This window comes from Cetorhinus maximus, unplaced genomic scaffold (genome assembly GCF_964194155.1).
Source record: "Cetorhinus maximus unplaced genomic scaffold, sCetMax3.hap1.1 HAP1_SCAFFOLD_123, whole genome shotgun sequence".
Lineage (NCBI taxonomy): Eukaryota > Metazoa > Chordata > Chondrichthyes > Lamniformes > Cetorhinidae > Cetorhinus > Cetorhinus maximus.
This window is the reverse complement of record NW_027596126.1, coordinates 26,182-40,048: the sequence shown is the minus strand read 5'-3', so window position 1 is coordinate 40,048 and position 13,867 is coordinate 26,182. Positions and strand designations below refer to the sequence as shown.

General features: G+C 46.1%; 1 protein-coding gene across 1 annotated transcript in view; it reads right to left on the bottom strand.

Annotated features, from left to right (window-relative positions):
* Nucleotides 1-9,870, bottom strand: part of LOC144672860 (SH3 domain-binding protein 4-like) — a 38,200-nt gene extending 28,330 nt beyond the window's left edge. The window contains exons 1-2 of the mRNA XM_078534844.1: nt 9,638-9,870; nt 2,523-4,891 (exon numbers count right to left, since the gene is read on the bottom strand). Of these exons, the coding sequence (XP_078390970.1) occupies nt 2,523-4,891; nt 9,638-9,755 (2,487 nt within the window). The 5' untranslated portion in view covers nt 9,756-9,870. The remainder of the gene's footprint in view (nt 1-2,522; nt 4,892-9,637) is intronic.
* Nucleotides 9,871-13,867: the final 3,997 nt, after the last annotated feature.

Sequence of the window (13,867 nt, the reverse complement as noted above, 5' to 3'; positions counted from 1 at the left end):
CATCACCATAGGCACTGTCCTGTCCTCACCCTGTGTCCACGCACAGCAGTGAGTGACAGGATGCAGAAACTCAGCCTTACTGTCCCTCCTCCTTAGCTCAGGGCACTGAGGCCAACTGCAGCTTCCCTAACACCACCATAGCCGAGATGAGCTACCTGGGTCAGTTAGGAACCGAATCTTCCTGTTCTACGTGGAGAGACCAAGTACCTGTCCAACGAGTCCTTAGAAACCAGAACCATTTTGGCTGGCAGATATATCAGGTATGGACATAGGAACAGGAGAAGGGCACTGAGCCCCTCGAGTCTGTTCCTCCTTTCTATGCAGACAGCCAGCACAGACATGATGGGACAAATGGCTTAAGGTTAACTTGCAGGTTGAGTCGGTAGTTAAGAAGGCAAATGCAATGTTGGCATTTATTTCGAGAGGACTAGAATATAAAAGCAGGGATGTGCTGCTGAGGCTTTATAAGGCTCTGGTCAGACCATATTTAGAATATTGTGATCAATTTTGGGCCCCGTATCTCGGGAAGGATGTGCTGGCCCTGGAGAGGGTCCAGAGGAGGTTCATGAGAACGATCCCAGGAATGAAAGGCTTAACATATGAGGAACGTTTGAGGACTCTGGGTCTATACTCGATGGAGTTTAGAAGGATGAGGGGGGATCTGATTGAAACTTACAGAATACTGAAAGGCCTGGATAGAGTGGACGTGGGGAAGATGTTTCCATTAGTAGGAGAGACTAGGACCCGAGGGCACAGCCTCAGAGTAAAGGGAAGACCTTTTAGAACAGAGATGAGGAAAAACTTCTTTAGCCAGAGAGTGGTGAATCTATGGAATTCATTGCCACAGAAGGTCAGGTCATTGAGTGTATTTAAGACGGAGATAGATCGGTTCTTGATTGGTAAGGGGATCAAAGGGGAGAAGGCGGGAGAATAGGGTTGAGAAACTTATCAGCCATGATTGAATGGCAGAGCAGACTCGATGGGCCGAATGGCCTAATTTCTGCTCCTATGTCTTATGGCTTCCTTCTGTGTTGGTAACCGTTCCTATTATTCTATGATTCTAACAGGTCATTCTGAAAAGAAAATGCTCCCTATTTCCCGATATTGTACTCATCATACAAATACTAAATTCACTTCAGGTGTGCATGTTGAGGCTACCTAAAGGGGCACAAAGATACGATCTGTTCCAACCTACGGCAAATTTGAGGCGCTCAGCATCACCAACAACCATTCTGACAGGTCCCCATACCATCGAGTATTACAGCACACAAGGTGTCCATTTGGTCTAACCTATCTGTGCTATCTCTTTGAAAGAATAGCCTTACTTAGTCCCACAAACCCCCCTCCTCCCTTTTTTTCTGTAATCCTGCAGACTCTTCAACCCCAAGCAAACTGTCCAACTCACTTCTAAAGTTATTGATGGAATCAGCTTTCATCACCTTCTCGGTAAGAACATTCCAGATCCCGATGGCCCTCCGGAGTGAAAACATCTCTCCTCATCTCCCCTTGCGATCTTTACCCAATGATTTTGAATCCGTGATCTCTGGCTATTGACCCACTCGCAAGAGGGAATAGTTTTTCTTTATCCACAAAACCTCTCATCATCTTGAAAACTTCTTATTCAGTCACCTTTTAACTCTCCACATTCCAAGGATAACAGTCCGAACTTTTCTAACTACTCCTCATAACTGAAGGACCCCCCATCCCCACACCCCACCATCCATGGTAACATTCTGGTAAACCTCCTCCTTCCTTTCCTAAGATACGCAAACCTTCCCTGAAGTGTGGTGCCTTGAATTGTCCGCAATATTCCAGTTGAGGCCTACTCGTGGCAAAATAGCCTAAACACCGTTATTTATGGCTATTTAAAGGACCGGTCCCAGCGGGGTCCTCTCACCCAAAAGATATAAATTTCAGGAACTGCTTCTCAAATTTTACTTCTAGTTCATTAAGAAATCTAAAGTAATTTTTTTTTTAGAAAGCACTTTCGTTGGGCTGGTGCAAACACACAGATGTCCGATCACGGTTCTTTCACTGGTTTGACACTTGCTCCCTTGTTTAGGCACCCCGAGGCCAAGCTAAAAAGTGGGGGAAGGAAGCATGTTTTTCGCGAGATATGCAAGCCCATTCCTTTTTGGCACGTTTTTTTGTCCATCCATCTGTCATCTTGGCCCTGGGACAGCTACTCTGCAGTTTTAGTTGAAAAATACAGGTCACTGCTGCTTTGAAATACATTGTAGTTGGTCTGATTGCTAGTGAAAACATAAAAAAAAATCTCCTGCCATTGAGGTCATTAAAGTCAGGGGCTCGTTATAAACTATATCGCAAAGCACGCTTATTTTTTTGGCAAGGTTCAGAGGGGACCCTGTCTCACCCTGGCTCACACCCACGAAGAATATTAAGACTGCAGCTTATTAAAGGGGCAGCAACTTTTCAACCCCTGTACCACAAAGCCAGATATGTAACTTAGCAACTTAAAGACACGGCAGGGATGACGCAGTTCCGGCCAATGGGGTACTCACAGCCATCAGCTCCTTCTGAAAGGACTTCTTCTCCGTGTTCTCAGAGTCGTTGCAGTCCTCCTTGAGCTTCTCCAGCACCGACGCCACCCGCTCCGGCTCGCTGTCTATCTCTGTCCGGCAAAAGTGCACCAGCGGCATGTTTTTGTAACCCAGGGCATCGGCAAACGCCCGCCAGCTGCTGATATTTTCCATCAGTGTCATCCTTACAGAGGCGTAGATGTAGGTCAGAAACTTGCTGGGACGCAGGATCTGGTCCAAGAGCGCGGAGGTGGTGAGGTCAGGCCCAAGGAAGAAGCTCGGCTTAATTTTTCCGACCACGAGCACATTTTTGGCGTGCACGAGGCCGATTTTCCCTTGGTAATAGCCCGTGTACCATTCCTTTGTTCGCAGCTGCCCTTTCAACTTAATCTTCTCTTCACTCAGCAATGCAATCACATCTCCCTTCTTATACTCCAGGAGATAATAGTTTTTGCTCTGCCTTACCACAGTCTTCAGCAGTTTGCCATACTTGAGGTTGTTTACTCTGCGGTCGTGAAAAATGGGGTATTTGCTAGTGACGGCCAAGGGGGAGAGGACGATCTTGCCGACCTCTTTCTTCTTCAGGAACCTCCGCTGCCCGCTGTTTCGGGCCCCGGGCTTTGGGGGCGGCTGCGGTGTCCTCACGCAGAACTGGGTGATCATCGCCTCCTGGTCATTCTTCACCTGGATCCGGAGCGTGAAGTCGGAAAGCTCATCCGGGATGCGCGAGTGGACGGGGAAGATGAGGCGGCTGACCTTCCCCAGCTTCACCTGAAACCCGCGGACGACCTTGACTTGGTCGGGAGGTTTGACCTCGTAGTTAGAAATATTGGGATGGATGCTGATCTTCAGGTCCTGGGGCTTGGCTAACACAAACTGGTGCTTACCCCACAGCTGTAATGCCACTGGGGGTGCGGCCAAAACTTCTCGGCCTACCTCGCTGACCAGCAAAGACTTGGGCGCGCTGTTATGGCCAAAAACGGCCACCACTGCCTTGAATGAAGGGTGGATATGTTTGGGCCCATAAACCCCGACCGTGACGTTTTTGTTAATGCAATCCCACACGGTGTCAGGGTATTGCAGAGCCCTGGCCTGAGACACCACGACAACGTACATGCAAGGCTCCAGGTTGTCCAGCTGCACCTGTACTGTATCGCCATAGTGATAAACCTGAGGCATTGGTGAGAATGGCCCGTCTTTGCTGTCGCTACACAAGCAGGTGATCTCGGCGTCCTTCTTGCTTGCTACGTCGTCCTTTAGCTCAGCAGAGATCTTCATTTCCAGGGTAAGGAAGGTCTTGACTTCCATGTTGCTTAATTTGATCTCAACCACGGGGCTAATGGTGGTACATTTGTCATTGTTCAACTCGATGGGAGGGTCCAGCAAGGCTTTCATTGAGATTTGCTGGGTTTCCCCGGGAGAGACATGTCCTTCCGGCACGTGAATACTGATGCTGGTGTCTGGAAGTTGAACTGCCCCGCCTGTGCTGTCCAGCTTGCACGCAATATTCGTCTCCACAGGTTGGGTCTGACCCCAGCCAGGGTTTTGCCCAAGAGAATTTAGATCGTGGCATGAGCGTGCCATTTTCCTGTGGTTGAGCCATGCCGTTCGGAAGTCCTCCCTGCTCTTGAACTGTTCAGGGTCTGGAGACTGCATACCGCTGAAAAATCCAGATAAGGGAGGTCCATCAGACTTGGCTTGCAAGACCGAAAGCTCAGACATACTGTACGATCGCTTGCTCCTGAAGAACGGATTGTTCCTACCCAGGAGTGGATCAAATTCAGCCTTTGAGCCAATTAACGGGTCTTCCTCAAAAGCACCATTGCTTACGCTGTTGGCTGTTAGTGTTTTGGAACCTGTGAAAGGTGGCGTTACGGGGTCAAATAGAAGTAGATCCACCTCCGATTTGGCTGCCTGTTCACTGTTGGAACTGAGGCTCTGTACGTTTCCATCTAAGAATGGATTGGAGGATGCAAAGCCGTTCAAAAATGGGTTATTATGCTGGGGCTTTGCAGACATTTTTTCAAAGGTATCTCCCCACTCTCCAAGTAAGTCCATCTCTTTGGCACCTTCATCAGAACTGTCCCCAATGTTGTCCACCATTCCACTATCCCGAAGGGAGGAACTTCTGCCAACAGGTTGAACGTAGGAAGCAGGGATGTAACCCATTTCAGTGTTGTTGTGGGCATACCACCATTCAGCTCCAGAGGTGTCCAGGACATACAGAAGATCCCCCTTGTTAAATTTGAGTGTGGTAAAATTAGTAGGACAGTAATCCTTGATAGCCACGACTTCACGTGCATCGCCAAAAGATGTAGATGTATTCAGCCTCAAGGTGCTAGGAGAAGGCCCTGCAGATTTTAGAGAAGAGGAACATTAATTCAAGCAGGTTTAGTTCACAGACCAGGATTATGCCTTTTGACATTAGAATTCTTTTAATCATTTCAAACAAACATCTTCCCCAAATTTAACAACAGTTCAATAAGCTATAACATATCATGAACACTGAGGCTTTTGCAAACTGATTAATTTGCAGCAATAGTGTTGCAAATAGGATGAGGCCATTCTGCCCATCATTACTATGCCGGCTCTTTCAAGGAGCTAAAATATAGACAAACATATTAGCAATTATGCATCTGCCCAGCATACAGATATTTGGTGTTGTACTTATCAAAAATGCTGGGAAATAGAGAACAAAAGCTGTGCATTCTGAATAGACGATTGTCCTAAAATCGAAACTTGATTCAAATTGTTACACAAACTTTGTTAATGGTTTCTAGATATTATTCCTTGTTTCTGTTACTGTGCTGTAACCAATTTACCAACTCTACAAATGACAACCGTACGATATCAGCATCAATAAATAACTTCACCTTCTCCAATATTGTTGATTGCAACAAGAGAAACTCAAGGATGGGATCTTTTTCAACTCAGGCAAGAGCAACACCCAATTTTCGGGTGTGTGCGAGTGAGCCAGCGTCCATGTGTAGCGAACGGTGCGCTACCAGAGAGGCTCAGCAAACGTAATCACCGAGTAGCCCCTCTCCCCTCCACCACTGACATTCTTCTTCTGACATTGTCTGGCTCTATTATTGATTAATTGATAAGAGATTGATTGCTATGATTAGTCAACAACTCCATTATTCGGTATCACACAACTACCAGGGTGATAGATGGCAATCTGGATTGACCTTTTGTCCAGCGATTCTCTCACGTCTCTATGTCCTAGCAAGCTGGGCCGTACAAACCTGAAGAGCCTCGAGCATGGAAACGGTTCCTGCACCTTCCTTTCTCACCTAAAACTAGGCTGTTTGCTAAAGCTTACAGCTGTCACTGACTGGAAGCAACTTTGGGTATCTCCTGAGCCTGCAACTTGGGTAACAGGCGATGCAACTGGTTTCAGTTTGGAGAGAAGTCTAAGGAGGGAGCTTTTAACTTGAAGAACTGAAGCGTTCCTCCAAAATCTATGCTGAAAAATGTTCTTGTTCAACCCTTTTATCTATTTTGTAAAACAGTGCACATATGTGTCAAACAAAATTTCCTCACAAATTCACTCAACAGGAAACAGCAGGGGGCTTTATATTTTCAACGTATATTTTAAGTTTTGCGATAAGCTTGTGTTCCTCTGATCGTAGAAGATTAAAGAGTCAACCCACTGAAGTGTTTAAGATGATTAAAGGACTTGATAGGGTCCACAGAGTGAAGCGGTTTCCTTTTGGAGGAGGGGAGTCCAGAGCAAGGAGGCAGAACATTAAAACAGCCAGGCCGTTCAGGGGTGACATCAGCAAGTACTTCTTCACGCAAAGGGGAGTGGAGATCCGGAACTCTCTCCGCCCAACGAGCAGTAGAAGCTGGACGTCAACTGCCAATTTCCAAATTTTTGCCAGGCAAGAGTGTTAGAGCTTACAGAATCAAGGCAGGCCAAGTCAAAATACAGGGCAGCCATGATCAAAGTGAATGGCGGAACAGGCTCGGTGTGCCGAATGGCTTCCTCCTTTTCCTATGTTCCTGAAGAGATATATGGCTTGATGGCCCAGTCAAAGCCACTCTATGATGCTATCTGCTTCAGAGAGCTGCCTCCCCATTCATATCGTTTCAATGGGGCCGCAATGTCAGACCCAGTCGGGAGGGTAGTATTAGGGTGTTCAGGGCCGAAAGGGTTAATGTGTGGGGCTGGAGAACCAGTATCGCCCCCATGATGTTGTAAGAGAGAGAGAGACACATGACTGAGAGTCGAGGAGAAAGGAAAAAGCTCATGGCTTGGATTGAGTAATATCTAATCTTGTACACAGTTGTGTTCACCCAATAAACCAGCTATTGCTCAGACGTATAGATGCGTCTGCATTCGTTTCTTAGCCAGCCACAACCCAACATACAATGTGTTCTCAGAGATAAGGCCTTACAACAGGAGTCATTCCAAGTCCCATGACCGGGGACCACAAGCCATCAACTGGGGAGGAGGCAGCCAGAAAAAAAAAGTCATCTTTTGTGAGACGCAAGGTCCCGGCTTCACCTGCAATTAAAAGGGGAGTAAGGAGCCAAAAATAACAACCAGCCCCGGGGGGGGCAGGGGGGGTGAACAAAGAGAAAGAACACTGGGCGGATTAGTGAGAATCATCACTGAAAGACAATAAAACGTGTAGAAGAGCCACACACGTAACATGAGTCAAGTGTGACAAATCACCTGGTGTTTTCAGGTTTTGTCCCCGGAACTGTTGATTTTTTTTTCAGTCTGCCATACCATTAAAGCAAGGGCTGATCACCTGAACGAGCTCATGCATTCAAGCAGGAGAGTGCGTTATTAGCTATCAACAATAATGCTTGTCAAAGATAAAAGAGGTGAATTGCAGAGCTGGCTTCAGTCTGGTATCGCGAACGCATGAACAACGTGCTGGCCCAAAGCCAACGAGACACTCTCCAGACGTCTGCAATTCAACTCTGACCCTCATTCCTGTGTACAAAAATAAAATTGTTAAATTAATGAACTGCCAGGGAACAAATTAAGAAACAGAGATCGACTGCCTTTTCAGACAGAGGAGATGTCCTAGGTCGATTACAGCACTGTTTGCACGTCAACCAACCTACAGGGAATTCATTCTTTCCATCTATTTAATGAGAGCCTTCCTGATTTCTGCATCTTGATCTTTCTTGGCACGCTGTTCCAAGGCAGAACAGGCTATGACATGCAAGCCTGGGGCACTGCAATATTTGAGCCTGCCTAAATTAGTTCAGTGGGTGACAAAACCATTATAACTAAACTGGTTAAACATTTATTGGTTGCTGAATGCCTGCTTTCAATACCTGAAGGTGATTCATTACGTATTAAAAAAAGAACTGCTTTTCAGCAGCGAGTAACTTATGAACCATTTCGGGCCTCTCCATGTTTATTTTAAGACGACCAGTACTCACTCATTCCACATTAACCCGTTTGGCTGTTCAGAGAAAAAAATAACTGAAGCTTTTCCTTCCCTGTCCTCCAATTATTTCTCTTCTCCAGAAGGTACTGAAAAGTTGCTTTTTATTCTTTCATGGGGTGTGGGCGCCGCTGGCTGGGCCCAGCATTTATTGCCCAAGCCTAGTTGCCCTTGAGAAGGTGGTGGTGAGCTGCCTTCTTGAACCGTTACAGTCCCATGTGGTGTAGGTACACCCACAGCGCTGTTAGGGAGGGAGTTCCAGGATTTTGACCCAGTGACAGTGAAGGAACGGCCGATATGTTTCCAAGTCAGGATGGTGAGTGACTTGGAGGGGAACGTCCAGGTGGTGGTGCTCCCATCTATCTGCTGCTCTTGTCCTTCTAGGTGGTAGAGGTCACAGGTTTGGAAGGTGCTGTCAAAGGAGGACCTACAGATTTGACCTCTACTGGAGTAGTGTGTCCAATTCTGGGCACTGCACTTTAGGAAAGATGTGAAGGGTGCAGATAATTTCACAAGAATGGTCCCAGGAGTGAGGAACTTCAGTTACATCGATAGATTGGAGAAGCTGGGACTGTTTTCCTCGGAGAAGAGAAGATTGAGAGGAGATTTGATAGAGGTGTTCAAAAGTATGAGGGGTCTGGGCACAGCAGATAGAGGGAAACTGTCCCCACTGGTGGAAGGATCAAGAACCAGGGGGCACAGGCTTAAGGTAATTGGAAGAACGTGCAATGGAGGCATAAGGAAAAGCTTTTTCATACAGCAAGTGGTTAAGATCTGGAATGCACCACCTGAGAGTGTGGTGGAGGCAGGATCAATTGAGGCTTTCAAACAAGAAATGGATTATTACCTGAAAAGGAAGAATGTGCAGAGCTAATGGGGGAGGGCGGGGGAGTGGCACTCGGTGAATTGCTCCTTTGGAGAGCCGGCACAGACAGGACGGGCCAAATGGCCTCCTCCTGTGCTGTAACAATTCTGTGATTCTGAGGTACGGGTCACCCTATAGGAGCTCATCCGACAACAACTAGAAAGATTCTGAACCACAAGCGATGACAGAATAGGGCAGGTGGGGAGAGAATATGCTTGTCCCTCCCTAACCTGAGGTCACAGCGACCACTTGTCTTGAAGTTTTTGCTGCCTCCGACCAGCCAAGTCAGCAGGTCAAATGTGGGGCTTTCTTGGTGCAGTCAGTATTTGTTTTTAAGAACAATTACTCATGGGTTAATCGCTGAACAAGCGGAAGAAACTACAGCTACTTTACAGCAGCTTCTTCCGTGTGGCGTGTTGAAGGTGGAGACCACTGCCGTTGGTGAAAAGCTAACCTTTTAGGATGTAGCGGAAAGCTAAACCACTCTCTTGGCGTTAATCGTGTGGTTACTAAGCAAGGGAGGTGGTCATCATAGTTCTTCCACTGTTGCCAAGTCGATCTCTATGATTCAAGCCCACGAAGAAGCCTTTTCAACTCAAACCCTGAAGCCGAACTTGTCCAGGGCATCGGGTTTAACCATCAGAGACTGACAGCTGCCAAGGAGACCAGGATTAAAACAAACTCCTACTCCACAAGAGTAAAAGGACGATACTTTAATAAACCAAGCGACCCACAGAAACCTGAGAAACCTACGGACTTGTCCTACAGCGAGGGATCACATCGTGACAATTAACGAAACCTGAATCGCAAATGCTCACCTTTGACATCGCTCATCCCGAGATCAGTGAAACCGTCGCTCAAGTCGATCAATGTCCCTTCGGATTTACACCGGGGAAGTCCACTCGTGGTGGTGGAGCGAATTCTCTGGGCTGCCATAGTTCCCGGGACTATCTGACTTAACGTTGGGCGCAAAAGTTGTTCATCGACAGCAGCTTTTATAGGCCAGCCGCCAGCTCTTCAACTATTATAGTCCCACTCGTTACGCCAACCATCTAGAAGGAATAAATCGTATAACATCGCATCAGTTTAAGAGATACGATCTCTAAGAATGTCCCAAAATTTACAGCAAAATACAAGTTTTTTCGGCCATCACATGGTCGACACACCAACTATTTCCACTGGTAAATAGACATATCTTTCCTGATCCTGCTTCTAAGTAACAGAAGTGCTGGGACAAGGTACCACCAAGCTTGACACAAAACAGAAAAACCCATGACTTTGGTAGGCACAGCAGAGGGAAGAGCCACATGTTACATATAATAGATTAGAATACAGTTGCTATGGTCTTTGTGTAGAACAAGGTTTCTTCTGTTGTCAATAATGCTTCAGAATTTTAAAATATTAATATTTTCAGTACATTGTAAAGTTCTTTACAGCCAGTGAAGTACATCGTGAAGTGCACTGCTGAAATGTAAGTAATGTGGCACCCAATTTGCACACAGCAAGCTCCCACAAACAGCAACGTGACAATGACCAGATAATCTGTTTTAGTGATGTTAATTGAGCGATTAATATTGCCCATTACAGAGGGGAGAACTCCCCTGGCTCTCCTTCAAAATAGTGCTCTGGGATCCACCCCAGGGAGCAAACGGGGCCTCAGTTTAACATCTCATCTGAAAGACGGTACCTCCTACAGTGCAGCACTCCTACAGTGTACTGCACTGAAGTGTCAGCCTTGATTTTTTTTTTAGCTGAAGTTCTGGAGTGGGTCCTGAACTCAGAACTTTGTGACTCAGGCAACAACGCTGCTAACTAACCCACAGCTAGGCAAGACGGGCTACAGTGTTTTATAAGAGATCCAGTAGAATGGATCTACTGGATCCCCTGATTCAGTACGTTAAGATTTTGGATGGCTTGTGATAAAACACATGTCCAGTAGGAAGATTCACCAACATCTTCTTTGGCAAGGCCTATTCCAGTCGCCTTCACATAAAGAGGGACACAATAGAGGAGGACAGTGGGTCTCTGTGCTGACTTTGAGGTTTCAGTCTGCTGCTTCAGTTGGCCACAACTTGAATTTGGCTCAGTTGGTCGCAACTCACCTCGGATCAGAGGCAGTGGCTTTGAGTCCCACTCCAGTGACTTCTGCACAAAATTTGAGGTGGCGTTGCAGGAACGTGCACTGTCAGGGGTGTCATCTTTCAGGTGAGAGGTGAACCCGAGGCCCCATCATCAGGTGATCTAAATGATCCCACAGCACTATGCGAAGAGCAGCAGGGCAGAGCTCCCCAGAATCCTCAACAACATTTGTCCCTCAATCAACATCAAAGTCTGGTCGTCACCACAATGCTGGTGGTGGGGATCTTGCTGTGCACAAATCGGCTGCCACATTTCCAACATTACAACATTTCAGAAGTCCCTTATTAGTTATAAAATGCTTTGGGACGCCCTGAGGTGGTGAAAGGTATTTTATAAACGCAAGTCCTTCTTTAGCAAACTATTGACAAGTGGTTATAAATGGGTTCTGGCATTGCCTTTAAGACATATCTCACCCCCTCACCAAGTGTCACAGCATTGACTGAAGTTGTCCAATCCTTGGCTCCATCTGCTGCCAATGTTTTCTTAGGGTTGATGCATGCTTAGAAATAGTCAACTGGGCCTGGATGGGTTCCGTTAAGGCTTTCGCTGCTCTTCTATCTTGTGAGTAACGAGGGTGGAGCCATTCCTCACTGGCGCACTTCATGTGACCCTGGCAAATCTGGCACGTCACAACTATCTTGTTTAGACAATAGCAGTGACTGCAACGATCGTGAGACAGCAAGCAGGAACTGACAAGTACGTTTTGTACAGCATTCAATACCTTTCACATATACATTGATCTAAAGATAAAAGATGCATAGCTCATATTCACGCAGGTAATTTACGGCATTTGTGATCCACATAAGCTTCCTCCCACTTCTCTTCGTTATCAGTATAACCTTCTATTCCTTTCTCCTTCATGTATTTATTTAGTTAAAAACAAAAAACTACTGCGGATGCTGGAAATCCAAAACAAAAACAGAATTACCTGGAAAAACTCAGCAGGTCTGGCAGCATCGGCGGAGAAGAAAAGAGTTGACGTTTTCAGTCCTCATGACCCTTCATAAGGGTCATGAGGACTCAAAACGTCAACTCTTTTTCCTACGTCAACTCTTTTCTTCTCCGCCGATGCTGCCAGACCTGCTGAGTTTTTCCAGGTAATTCTGTTTTTGTTTTGTATTTATTTAGTGTTTAGATAACTTCCCTTAAACACATCTCCGCATTTCACTCAACCACCCACTGTAGCGAGCTTCATATTTTAATCACTCTCTGGGTAAAAAGGCTCCTTGTGAATTCCCTATTGGATTTGTTAGTGACTGTTTAATAGTTATGACCACTTTTGTTTGGGGTCACCCACATTCGGGAACATCTTCTCCAGGGTCTGTCCCTCCACACCCTTCATAATTTTAAAGATCTTTATCAAGTCGCATCCCAGTGTGTTGCTTTTTAGTGAAAAGAGTCTCACCCTGGTTAACCTTTCAGGGTAAGTATAACATTTCAGTCTGTCATCATCCTTGTAAATCTATCTGCATCTGCTCTAGTACCTCCACTCAAGGGGAAGTGAGACTGACTGCTCCTCACATCAAGGCTACATTTGACAGAGTATGACATCAAGAAGCCCTAGCAAAATAGAAGTCCATGGGAATCAGGGAGGGGGAAACTCTTCACTGTGTAAAGGACTAAGACCTCACCCTGTTTTTTTTATATGTAAAATATGTAGAGATATGCTCATTGTTATCTCTAAGAATGCCAAACTGGACAAAGACCTAAAAAGGACTGAACCTATGTCTGTCTGTGACCACCCCCGCAAAAAATCTACTTGGCAGCGTCAGGGAAACTCACACATTATTATACCTGAAGGGTCACTAATGATCCTCTGTGGGCTGCACAGACCAAATTCAAAGAGAGCTATACAAAGGCCACCTGCATTTCATAACCCAGGTTGGTCAACAGGAGTCTACTCGTCTGCTAAGACTAAGAACCCTGAAACCTTCCTTTCAATTCTTAATGGTTTAGACATTCAACAATCTCAAGGATCCAGTCGAGGGATACTGTCAAAGACAGTATGGGGAGGTGGGAGTCATGTGAAATGGGCCTCTGGCTTGTGGAACTAGTAATATTGCCTTGCTGAACTGCAAAGTCTCAGTCTGCTGTTTTACCATCTGATTAACAGACAAGGAGCTCTGGCCCAAATTGGACACCTGGCCCCATCTGCACTGCTTCTGCTGGAAATTCTGTGTCATAGCCTACAATACTGATGCATCTCTATGTGCCTATCTCATCATGTGAAGTCAACACCGCCGGAAATGTGAATTACACAGCATCAGTTTTCAGCTCACTGACCTCCATGATGGAATGCCTCATTGGACTTTGATTCTGGGCTCTGAAAACCAAATGAAACGATATTTATTTTCTCTGTGGTCTCTGCACTGTAAATCTTTCTTTTCTCTATCCCTCTTTTACTGTATGAGTGTAAAGGGGACAACACTGTGACCCTCCTCCCACATTTTGAACGTGTGCAAATAAATTAACCCTTTAAGTACTCAAGCTTACTGTGCGGTTATTCATAGAAAATTGGGCCACAGCAAGACGAAGGGGTTAGCGAATATGCTACTGCTTATAAAGAGGGAAACAAATCAAAACACCTGTTTACAAGCAGGTGGTGAGAGGAGGAATTAGTGCTGTTTAAATTAACTCTCCACCTGTCCATAACAACTGGTTGAAGTCATACCCAGCACAAAGGAAGATGGTTGCTCAAGGCCAATCATCTCAGCCCCAGGACATTACTGCAGGAGTTCCTCAGTGTAGTGTACTAGGCTCAACTATCTTCAGCTGCTTCAATGACCTTCCCTCCATCATAAGGTTAGAAGTGGGGATGTTCACTGATGATTGCACAATGTTCAGCACCACTCGTAACACCTCAGATACTGAAGCAGCCCATGTCCAAATGCAGCAAGACCGGGACAACA